Source organism: Lycorma delicatula, chromosome 7 (genome assembly GCF_047948215.1).
Source record: "Lycorma delicatula isolate Av1 chromosome 7, ASM4794821v1, whole genome shotgun sequence".
Classification (NCBI taxonomy): Eukaryota; Metazoa; Arthropoda; class Insecta; order Hemiptera; family Fulgoridae; genus Lycorma; species Lycorma delicatula.
This window is the reverse complement of record NC_134461.1, coordinates 60,140,945-60,153,568: the sequence shown is the minus strand read 5'-3', so window position 1 is coordinate 60,153,568 and position 12,624 is coordinate 60,140,945. Positions and strand designations below refer to the sequence as shown.

The 12,624-nt window shown below is 27.0% G+C and overlaps 1 protein-coding gene across 4 annotated transcripts in view; it reads right to left on the bottom strand.

Moving 5' to 3' along the window:
• LOC142328269 (glutamate receptor ionotropic, kainate 2-like) overlaps positions 1-8,181 on the bottom strand; it is a 151,938-nt gene extending 143,757 nt beyond the window's left edge. For all 4 annotated transcript variants that reach the window (XM_075371959.1, XM_075371961.1, XM_075371962.1 and 1 more), the window contains exon 1: positions 8,033-8,181. In XM_075371959.1, the coding sequence (XP_075228074.1) occupies positions 8,033-8,132 (100 nt within the window). In that variant the 5' untranslated portion in view covers positions 8,133-8,181. The remainder of the gene's footprint in view (positions 1-8,032) is intronic.
• Between the last annotated feature and the right edge of the window lie 4,443 nt (positions 8,182-12,624).

Below are 12,624 nucleotides of genomic sequence, written 5' to 3'. Positions count from 1 at the left end.
AAGACACATCGGTTCGAATCCGATTTCGTTTCCTTTTTTTTCTTTAACTTTTTTAATGTAAATTTATTGATTTATTAATAATTATTATCTCCTGACTGTAAAAAAAAATAGAATAAATAATAATTCAATAATAACAATAAGAAATTAAAAAAATCAGAAGTTATTAGTGAAATAAAATTTTATGTAATTTTCATTTAAAAAAAAATGTGTATATGTAATTTAATAGGCATACAAGGAAGTCATGTGTTGTTCACATCAGTTTTTTTTATTAATACGTTGATAATTCAAACATTTGTCTGATTGCAATAACTAATTACACATGAATAAATTATTGAATTCGATTTAAATTTTAGACATTAACTGTTAAAAAGTGTTTATTCTCCTCTATTTGAACTTTCATGATAAGCGATAAGTATACGGGTTACTTTATTAACCCGTATCATTCCGATTTATTTAACCGTAATAATACGGGATATAATATCATAGAATGAAATGAAACGGGATGATATAGATAGAAGCACAAAGCAATCTCTAGATTCCAATTAAAAATTAGATTTTAAAACGATTAGAAGATAAATAAAATAAGCTTTTTTTTAAATAAATTTTTTTTTTAAAAAGTTGAAGAATTAATAAATTCATAAATATTATTATAATACGGTTATGTAATGTACACTTTGTTTTAACTACATTTGACTAAGAAATTTTGAAATTAGTATAAGGTTATTATGAAATCTGTATATTTTTTAATTTCATGAGTTAAAATTAAAAAACTGATTAAATTTTACGTAAAAATAATTTAATAAAAAAAAGAGATTTTAACATTAATTTACATTTATTTAATTAATTAATATAATTATTAACAATCCTATTCAGAAAAAAAAATACAAATGAAATAATATACCTTCTTAACTTGAATGAATGACTTTTTACTTTGTAGTCCTATAATTTAAATCCATCCTTTTCTGTTAGTACAATATTACAAAAGTTTCTTTGTTAGCGTATAATTCCATAAATTTACACAACAGTAATTGTATTTCTGAACTTTGTTATAATAACTCTTAATGTTACATTTATTTTAGAGATGTAATGTGACATTTTAATATTATCAAAGGGTTGGAAATTTATTTAAATTAACAAAAACCAAAAATTATACTCTACGTAAATACATCAAAACAATTTATTCATATAACAAATCATAACTAGCTAAAAACCATATCAATTAGTTAGCAATTAAAAATGTATTTCATGAGTCTATGTAGAAGTCTAAAATATATACATTTTAAGTACGAAAGTAAATATAATCATTATGTTTGTATATCTGGTATTTATCTAATTCAAAGACTAATCTATAATATTATGTTATTATTCAAGAATATTAATTAACCAACTGCAATTAAGAAATATCGTCCGCTAAGTTTAACTTGCATATAGGAAAAATATTTACTAAATTTAAATTAAAAATAAAATTTTTGGAATCTTTAATTTTAATCAACCCTCTGAGCAAGTTTTTCTACATTTGATAATACATTCATAATTAACTAATTAAGAACTGCAATGTGAGTGAAATCGTCAATTAAATCGGTCTTTCTTGAATTTTATTAAGGGTTCAGTAAACTAAAACAAATTTATGATAGAACATATTCGAAACTACTTTTCCTCTCCAGAAAACATATTTATTAGAATACTATTAATAGAACATTGTGTACAATAGGGTGACCCCCTTGACACCTGATTTATTTAACTATATCTTGGAACAAGCATTTGAACATATTAAACGGAAATACCTTAGAAATCCTTCTTTGAAAATACCAAGGGCTCTTTAAGTTAATGATGTATTTTTAAGAGAATTGAGATTTACTGACAATGTTTACCTCCTACCTTTCAAAAGAAATCGTAATAGAAGGACAATATGTAAATTGTTCAAGACAATGTGTTTTTTTTCCTTCGCCTTAGAGCCGGACCTGACCATTTAATAGTGTTTAATATGAACATTATCCTAAGGGAGAATTAGTGAGATTTATTTATCCTTGCATTTCTTCCGGCGTATTGGTACGGATAATCTTCACCAACATCGTGAACACGGAGTGCCACGTCCGCTTGGTTTGCATAATCATAGTGCTTGGTTAGCATATTCTCGATATGTTAGCTGGGGAAAGCAAACCAAATTTCTTTCAGCACTTCCTATACTGCAAGAACCAATTGCAGTATAAGTAACCGTTTGTTCTGTAATGTCCTCCCTCCCGAAATAGTCGCATTCTGCTTAGAGTTTCAACGTTCACGCGCACAGGTATGCTTTAAAGCATTTGAAACTAGTAAGGAACTGGATCAACCCGTAACTCCTATTCCCCGTACTTGCGGAACACCCATATTTGAAAGTTTTGAATCAGTCTGTAGGTCCATCTGTCTTTGTCGACTGATCCCATCTCTCCTTCTACCTGCGGACAAGCGAAGTCTCCGCATCCGCCTTATTCGCTCCCCTGTGCATCCACTCCCTCTTCCAAAGAGAGGAAATCGAGGAGCGCAAGTCCGGTCCCAACGTCGTCGGCGTTGACCCGTGATGATCCTGTACCCGCTCCATACCCAAAGGGAGACACCCCTGTTCATTAGGCTAAGAATTCTCGTGCTCTCCCCCCTTTCCATTGCAACGAATCACTGAAGAAGAGGTGGAATATTGTGGTAAACAAAATCAGGATCAGCTTACGTCTACCTGGGACTACGACCACTAATGTGGTTCATTTGGGGTAAAGGTAAACTTTTGCGACAGTTTATATAAATAAATTAAAAGAAAAGTAGTGATTGGTTGGAAAAGATACTGGTTCCTAATAAAAAAAAAAATTTAGAACCCAAAGATAAGAAAAACTAAGTTCTAAATACGTGTATTTCCTTCTATTCACTGGGATACGGGATTAAAATCTAGCCACTCCCGATAACTTAAACATATCGTAAATGCTGAAGGAGACTTAGAGGGCAATGTAAGAGAGTACATGTGAATTAGAAAAAAACGATCTTTAGATAATGATTCTAAATAACCTCGTAACGTAAATAATTACTGTAATGGAATTGGTCATATTGAAGTGAATGAAATATGATAACTGGTTAATATGATTGCTGGGAACTTTCTGGTAGAGTAAAGGTAAAAAAAGCTGAACCTAATTTTCCTTTTGAAATTATTACTTTCTGTTACTCGGACAGAAAGGCTAATATCATTATCGCATTAGGTATTTACTTGTTAAAAATACTTCTAACTTTTACACTGGTTAAATTTTAACCAAAAAATTTTCTTTTCTATATTTTCTAAAATGTTATAAATTCGTAAACAGTATTCGTTAAAATAAAACTCTGCGGAATGGTTAAATAATTGTTTTATAATTATTTTCATCCTAATTTACAATAGAAAACTGATTTTTTCAATGCATTAAATAGTTTTATTGATTAGTTACTACATTTTGTAATTTATTACAAATAATAATAAATTCTCTTTGCTGTCATATGAAAATTGTTTATTTTGTTATGATTTTTATATTTCAATGTGTACACGGAAAACGAGAGATTATAACATGTTTCATAAACATCTTATTTTTGTTGTGCTTTCGCATTTTATAAACTATTATTAAAATTAAATTTTATTAATTATTAATGAATTGTAAAGAAAAGTTAAACTATTCTATTATTATTTTTTTCTAAAAGATTCCGGCAATTAGACGGAGCTTTAATTTCTCTTACAAAAATAAATTAAAAAATTATTTTTATCCTTACGGTCTCTGTTCCATCTACTTACTGTAATTTCTTATTTTATTAAATAAAAAAAATAAAAATTACATTTTTAAATCAAAAACTTATAACAGTTTGCCTAAATTCATTCACATTAAAATGTATTTTTTAGTTTTTATTAAATTGAATTTAATGTTTAGGCTAAAATAATCATATTTTTGCCTATTTGAACAAAATTTATAAAGAAAAAAAAAACTTAATTTACTTTCTGCAAGGTTATACATAGATTTAAAACTTCTTTGACAACGACTTTTGAAAAAAAAAGTTTCAGGACAGTATTTTTAAACAATAAATAATTAGAAAAATATATAAAACATGGTTTTTAAATAAGGTGGTGAATAAAAATTACTCCTATCCATTTAACCTGTGATTTGGTTAATAGGTACTACGGTTTGAAAACTGTTTCCATTATAACAATAACAAAATATCATAGAAAATTTTTTTAATAAAATAATATTCTACGTCGGGTCGTAAGAAAAATAAAAATTAATTAAATTAAATTCTTTATTGGAGGAAGTGATAACTTAATTATTAATTAATTAATATAATAAAGTCATTCCATGGATTATTATTAGCTGAGTCAACTAAGAATTGATTAATAAAAATCGGGAGCTTAAGTTTATCAAAAAGACTGTTCTTCTACAAGAACAGTTTCCAATATCGCAAAATTAAGACATTCAACTACAGGAAGAATAGTAATCTTAAATGGTACTGAAACATTACACCTTGCCGACCTCGAAAAATGCTCAATATCGGAAGAAGCTTAGTAAGGAATTTCCATGATCCAGAGGTAAGAGTGGAATGAAATCACAAGATGAAATCTAATAAGGAGCTCTATCAAAATCCAGAAGATCTAGAAACAGCGATAAGAAAAATTAGTTTAAATTTCTTGGAGCTTATAACCAAGATGATCAGAAACAGATTAAATAAACAAAGCTGTGACAAGCTGTGAAACATGAAAATAAAATTACTTGAAACAGATGGAAGAGGACCTCAAAAGGATAGGCTTGAAACAAGAGAACTTTTGGAATAGAGGTAACTTCCGAAGAATAATTTATAATATAAAAGCTATTTTGGCAGAAAAAAGGACAAGAAGAAAATGTAAAAATGAGCACAAACGAAGCCATGCTGAAAAATGAGAAAGGTACGAAAGAAAAGAAAAGAAACTAGAAAGAATTGATATTTGAGTGGTTTTAAACTGGCCTTTTCGCTTAAAAAAATAGGCCATTACAAATCACAAAATAAAATTTCATTTTTAAAGATAAAACCGTACATAACGTACATAAGATACCACTACAAGACGATACTTAAGTTTGTAAAAAAAAATTAAGAAATTAATAACTTTTAAATTGTAAAAATAAAATAAAAAATTAATTAATGTGGTCACCACATGACTTCTTTGTACGCCTATTAAATTACATATACACATTTTTTGCTGCGCTTCATTTAAACTTATTTCATTTGAAAGTAAGATACGGTCTTCCAATTCTTTAATAAAGTGGACAGTTACACAATTGCATTGTGACGGATATTACATTGCATCAGATTATTTTCGGTGTTCGTATCAGCATTTTATATTAGATTATACGTTAATTTTCTTTCACATTGCTAATTTAGTTACGTTGTGTAAGTGAGAACGTGTCGAATCCGTAATCATGAACAAATCGGTCAAAATCCAACTTCATATACATACATTTTTTAACTTTTTTTTAATATTGATTTATCAATCTAGGTAAAAATTTTTGAATTAAAATGAAAAGTACATAAAATTTTATTTCACTATTAACTTCTGATTTTTATCATATTGTTTTGTTTTTTTTTTTATTGTTATTATAGAAATATTATTTACTTACAAACTATTTTTACAGTCACACATTTAAATTATTAATAAATCAATATACTTTAATTAAAAAAAAAAAAAAGTTAAAAAGAATAATGTATACGAAGTCGGATTCGAACCGATGTGCCTTCCTCTTGTAAGATCCAAATATTTCTTTAATTAAAATTTAATTTGACTATAACCCTGGAACCAATGAAAACAAGTACCACTTATGATATGTCGTTAAAATGCTCTGAATGAGAGCTTACTACAGTTAATATCTTAAAATTTAAATTGAATTCAATATTTTATTCATATTTAATTAGTTATTGTAATCGGGCAAATGTCTGAATTATCAACGTATTAATAAAAGAAAAAAAAAACTGATGTGAACAACACATGACTTCCTTGTATGCCTATTAAATTATATATACACATTTTTTTAAATGAAAATTACATAAAATTTTATTTCACTAATAACTTGTGATTTTTTTCATTTTTTTTATTTCTTATTTTTGTTATTATTGAAGTATTATTTATTCTAATTTTGTTTACAGTCAAGAGAGTTACTAATTATTAATAAATCAATAAATTTACATTAAAAAAAAAAAAAAAAAAAAAAAGGAAACGAAGTCGGATTCGAACCGATGTGTCTACCCCTTGTAAGATCCAAATATTTCATTAATTAAAATTTCATATGGCTATAACTCTGGAACTAATGAAAATAATTACCATTTATGATCGTTTAAAAGCTCTCAATGAGGGCTTATTACTCCAGTTAAGAAAAATCCAAAATACAAATTGATTTGGATTTTGGGCTTTTGTGTACACTTTTGGTTAGGTCGATTGCAATCAAAAGGGAAGGTGCACAACTATATGTTACAACATTCGTAAATCCAAAATTTCAACATTCTACGGCTAATTGTTTTTGAGTTTCGTGAAATACATACGTACGTACAGTCACGCTAAAAGTAATGAAAACGGATTCAGGGATGGTATAAATGAATATTTCCGTTGAAATTTGAAAACCAAAATTTTTCGCGATCACAATACTTTCCTTAGTTTGTACAAGGAAGTAAAAAGAAGGGTGCATATTTTAAACTAATAATTCTTTTCCTTTGTAATCAGTTATGAAACATTGAAGAATTTATTGCATTAATTAACAAATATTCCAAACCCATATACTCAATACTTTTTTACAGTAAGTTATGAATATCCGTTTTTCTTGTAATAAATAAATCCGATTAACAGATGTCCAATTAGAACATTTTAATGTTACTTTACAAGCAGAAATTTAAATGAAGTGTAGATTAATACTAAGATTTTAACAATAAATTCAAATCTGGATAAAATAAAGTAATGAACTAATTAATATGTTTATATAAAAACACAAGTTTTACTCGATCCGTTAGTTTGAATCATATCCAGTCAGCTATTAATAAAATTGTTACAGAATATCACGAAATTCAGGTTGAAATATAGCAAATAACGGTACAGATACTTTTGATGGATTTAAATACCCATTCTGCCGACCTCCGTGGCGCGAGTGGTAGCATCTCGATCTCTCATCCGGAGGTCCAGGATTCGAATCCCGGTCAGGCATGGAATTTTCACACACGCTACAAATCATTCATTTCATCCTCTGAAGCAATACCTAACGGTGGTCCCGGAGGTTAAACAGAAAAAAAATTACCCATTCTATCTATATTTTTTGATGATTAAGACTTTAATTACCAAATAATAAACTACAATTTAAGCTTATGCTTTGTTATGCAATATGTAATTCCGAAAAAAACAAAATAAAATTATTTAAATAAACTAATGTTATTGAAATGAGTAGTGTAATGTATTAGGAAAATATAAATACTGGAATAAAATTACATTACGTAATAAGTACGAAAAGAAATTAAATTGGGAACCCTTTTTAAAACAAAAAGAGGTCAAATAAACAAAAATATCAGTTCTCTTCAAAAGAAAATGATAAACTGCGCCAAAACAAATCAAAGATTATGTAATAATAAATGATATTTTATGAATAAAACTAAATTGTAATTTTTTTTTCTTATTAGAAAATTTATAAGTAAAATCATTTTTGAAATATATTTTAAAATTTACACTAAAATAATTGAACACCGGTTAAGATTTTGAAAAACCCTATAACTATACTTTTTTTTTGTAAAGTTCATTAGCTTCAATTCGTTTTTTTTTATATGTAAATTACATTCAAATATTCGTATAAAATACAAAATCGGCATGCAAGAAATAACGCGGTGTAACTAAATATAAATTATAAACCTAGATACAATTTTTGAAAATGGAAATACAAAATCCAAATATAAAATGCGTAATTAACACATTTTAATATATATATATATATATATATATATATATATATATATATATATACATGTAAAAATTCACAAAACAAAAAAAAATACTTACTGACTGTAACATTATTATAAATATCATCATTATTATGCCATCTTTTACTTCCGTGACAAATTGTAACGAAGAGTATGATTATTGTCAACCCGAACCACATCGTTTCTCGTATCTAACTGAAAAGACGCACGATCCTTGGATCCGAGAATAACTTGGGCTGTACGCCAAGCTCCATTCACCGCCTCCACGACACTGTCGTCTACACAATAGGACAACAAACTTACTTTAACTAATATGAACTTAAAATGGGAAAAAATAGGTTTAACAATTATCAATAAAATAAAAAAAAAACTGTACCAAAAACAAAATTTTAAGCGAATATATCTCAGAAACTGTTTGAATGATTGCATACTTATTATTAGGTAGTGCAATACCTTTTCGTCAGTTGAACACATTTCGGGCAACTGAATACGAACTTATGAAACCGTCATAATAAAGATAATATTATTTTATATTTTTCAAAATGTTAAAATTAAAAACTGAATTTCTTAATAATCTGATAAAATGATACGCTCATTGTAGTGTGAACTGCACACTGCAAGTTCACACTGAAATACAATAATATCGCAAAAAATTGAATACAATTTTTTCTGGTATTATTGATAACTATATAGAGTGTCCCAAAAGTAACGCAGGATTTCAATTTACAAAATGAGCCTTTATTTATGTATGATTCGGAAAATTTGTGACATACTTTAAAAGAGTAAACACTCCGATTAAAAATGGAAAATAATATATTGAAAATGTCCTCCACATCTCGTATCACATCCGTGGAATCTTGACAAAATATTTAATCGCATATGTGCAGACTTGTGGTTCAATTATTGCGATCGGATATATTCCGATTTGTTCTTTAAGTTTAGGAGTGGTTGGTATAATTTTGATGTAAACCTTGAACCTTACAAATCCCCAGAGATAAAATTTATACGGGGTAAGATCGCATGACCTTGGTGGACAATTGTAATCAATGTTGCGCGAAATCAGCCGCCCATTAAATTTCTGCTGTAATAACTCAGTGGTTTCGCGCATCGCATGACACGTGGCACCATCCTCTTGGAAGAACATTTCGTTATCATAAGAGCATCATGGCTTCCAAATGAGGTCAACACGACTAATTCACTACTAATTGGAATGTGATTACTAGATATATGCTTCAGAGAGTGTTGTCAACCCAAAGAAAATATATATCCTGCTTAATTTTGAGACACTATATAAAAAAATTTTACTACATATTTGAAAAATAAATAGCATATAATATAATATAATTAATCTTAAATGAAAAATGGAACGAAATATTTTTATATAATTTTTTAAAAACGATTTACACTTTCTTTCACTTTTCGGTTATCTTCGGTGACTGGTGTCAGAATTAACCAGTCTCTTTTAACTTTTGGTGTCAGAATTATTTCCGTTACAAGATTTTTTTAAAGGATCCTATTAAATTTTATCAATTTAAAGACTTTTGATTTTAATAGTTTTTTAATTTTTGCTTCCATTTGTTTCGTTGTTCTCTACAAATAACAGCGCAAAGCTTCTAATAATTTGATTTTTATTTATTTATTATCTGACATTTATTTTATATTTTTTATACTTATTATTTTCTTTGTATCTACTGACAACTGCTTAACAAGAGAAATGCGTATCGATAATACAATAAGTTATAAATTTTATTTTTCCTAGTTTTTGAGTATTCCTCTTCCACGTTTTAAATAAGTAAACAGTCTGAAAATGGACGTTTTAATTTTAAATTCTATATTATTGTTATCTATAGTAGTTGTTTGAGTTTCTAAAATGTTTCGATAAAAGTACAATATATCTTTAGTAAATTATTATTTAATGTTTTAAAAGTAGCACATATGTTAAAAATATAAACCCGAATAGAAAAGAAATAAAAAAGGAATACAAACGTGATGTAATAATAAATTAATGAAAATAAAGTTTTCAGAAGAAAAAAAATCAGTACTGTTGATTCTGATAAACTTAAAATTAAAAGAAACTTCTGTATATTTTATAAAACGGTAATCAAAACAGCATATCCACTTTTTTTTAAAAGTAATTTCAGTAAAAGCATTTACTTACATATTTAATTTTATAATATACTGTTAGATAATATTTCATTAACTCCTTTATTTCCATTTCCTCTTGAATATTTTTCATTTTTCCTTTTCCATCAGTTTTTTCAATCCTAAAAGATTAAAAAAAGAATAAATAACATCTTATTTTTCAGTTTTAAAGTTAAAAATTGAATTGCAGATATATAAATAATTTTAATAATTGCACTCTAGCAACAAAAGTTTATTAATTTATTACAATTTTGTCGCTTACTCTGCTTTTTCCTGATTTTTCTCCGTTGAGTACTTTTGCAGAAATCTCTGTTTCTGCAGAATGTGTTTTTAATATGACAAATTAATTAGGAATATAATAAAATTTTAATACTATAGAGATTAATGTTTGTCACTGAAAAAAAAAAAAAAAAAAAATATATATATATATATATATATATACTGCTCTTATAATTAAGTTATAGAAAATAAAATTATTATTTTGTATCTACATTATTTAAATATATATTTTGAAATTAAGATTATGAGTTTTTAAGGGAAATTATTTATTATTTTCTTAATCTATTTTATATTTAAGTTCTATTTATTTATTAATTAAATATATTTTTTAATTATGTATTTTAGTAAGTTTTTTTCTGAATATAAGAGACTTAAATTTCTCACTATTGAATCTTAAAATTGCCATATTTTTTAGAATAGAAAATACATGCTTCTTTTTGCAATAGAATCAGCAAAATTATGAGTAAATTTTTATTTATGTACAAGTAAATATTCTTGAAAACGTTTTTTTAAGTTTATATTTGTTATTTCTAACATATTTTTTTTTCAATTTTCTCTCCGTTTTCTATTTTAATACCACATGCACTTTATTTTATAATAATATATTAAATTATTTAAAATATATTTTTTGGTATTTTATTTTATAATAATATATTAGAATTATATTAGTTTTAAAAGCAATTTTATATTTTGTTAAATTTTTTTATAATTGAATATAGTTGTTCGAATAAAAACCGCCTTAGTTGGTTTATTATTCTTATTCTGTCTAAAAACCTACCTGGCTGGGTAATATTACCTTGCTGGGTAATATTTAGTAGTAAATAAATTAAATTGTTCAGAATATTTAAAGAATATACTTTCATAAGTTATAATGATTATTATATGTTTCACATTTTAATTTAATCTCTATTATATTGTTGAAGAATATATATAATTCACTGTATGCACAAGTAAACTGTATTAAGTTTAAACATGGACTAAACAATATTAGAATTAGATACATTGATACATTATTAATGAAAAACAGCAGCTGTTAACAAGGCCAACGAAATTGTAACGACTTATATAATTTACATGAATAAGAAGGCAGTTTCCTTATTTGTAAAATAATAAGGAAATGATTCAAGAGTCTGAAGAATGTTTGCATTATATACAAAAAATAATTTTTTATTTGTTTTAATGTTGTGAATTAATTTCTGCAGTACTTCTATTTAAATTGATATAAGAGTGTCTGAAGAACTTGACATTCAGTATGTAATTCATTTATTAATATGTTAAAACGGGTTGCAAGAATTTAGAAACATGAAAACTGAGAGTGTTTTTTTACACAGGTAAAAAAACAAAGTCATTCAATGTGTGCACTATTAGCAGTAGGCAAAATATCCACTAGGTAATCAATTTCATGCTTTTGCAGACTCTTCTTACAGTCATCAATATTCACTACACAAGTTTTGCATAAATTATCCTTGATGAAACCGATAGAAAACAATTACATTGAGTTATATCCGATGATCGAGGTGGTCAAGCGATCGGTCCATCACGCCCAAGCTAGCGATTTGGGAAAGTGTTTTTGAGGGATTCACGCACTAACTAATAAACTCCAATGTGGCGGCGCTCCATTTTGTTTGAATATGGTTTCCGGTTGTAACTCTTCAAGCAGAGAGTAAACAATCCTTTCTAACAAGTTCAGATAGATAGTCGCGTCAACTGTCGTTTCTGAAAATAAAAACGGTCCAATCACAGGATCGTAAAGCAGTCTGGACCAAATAATTATTTCTGGACTATCTCTAATACGGTCAAGTGTAACATGTGTTTTTTTGATTCCCAAATTTGAACTTTCTGAGTGTTAACTTTTCCAGAAACGTGAAATGTAGCTTCGTCTGAAAACATAAGTTTTTTAAGGTAACTGTCACCGTTTTTATTTCTTTCAAAATCATTTTCACAGCAAATTCCTTTCTAGTAGTGTGATCTTGTGCTATAATGTGCTACAATATCTGTAATTTATAAGGATACAATTTTAATTCTTTCTTCAAAATATCGTGAATGGTAATCGTGGAAGATTTAACTCACGCGCTGCAATCCGAGTTGTTTTCCTTTCATGCAAACAAAAAACTGACGAATGATTTCCATTTTTTCATCGGATGTTCTAGGTCTGTCTGTACCCTTCTTATGTTCAACGCTGCCAGTTTCTTTAAATTTATGATACCAAGAACGAATATCTGTTTATAAGGGTGGCTCTAAGTTCTAAAA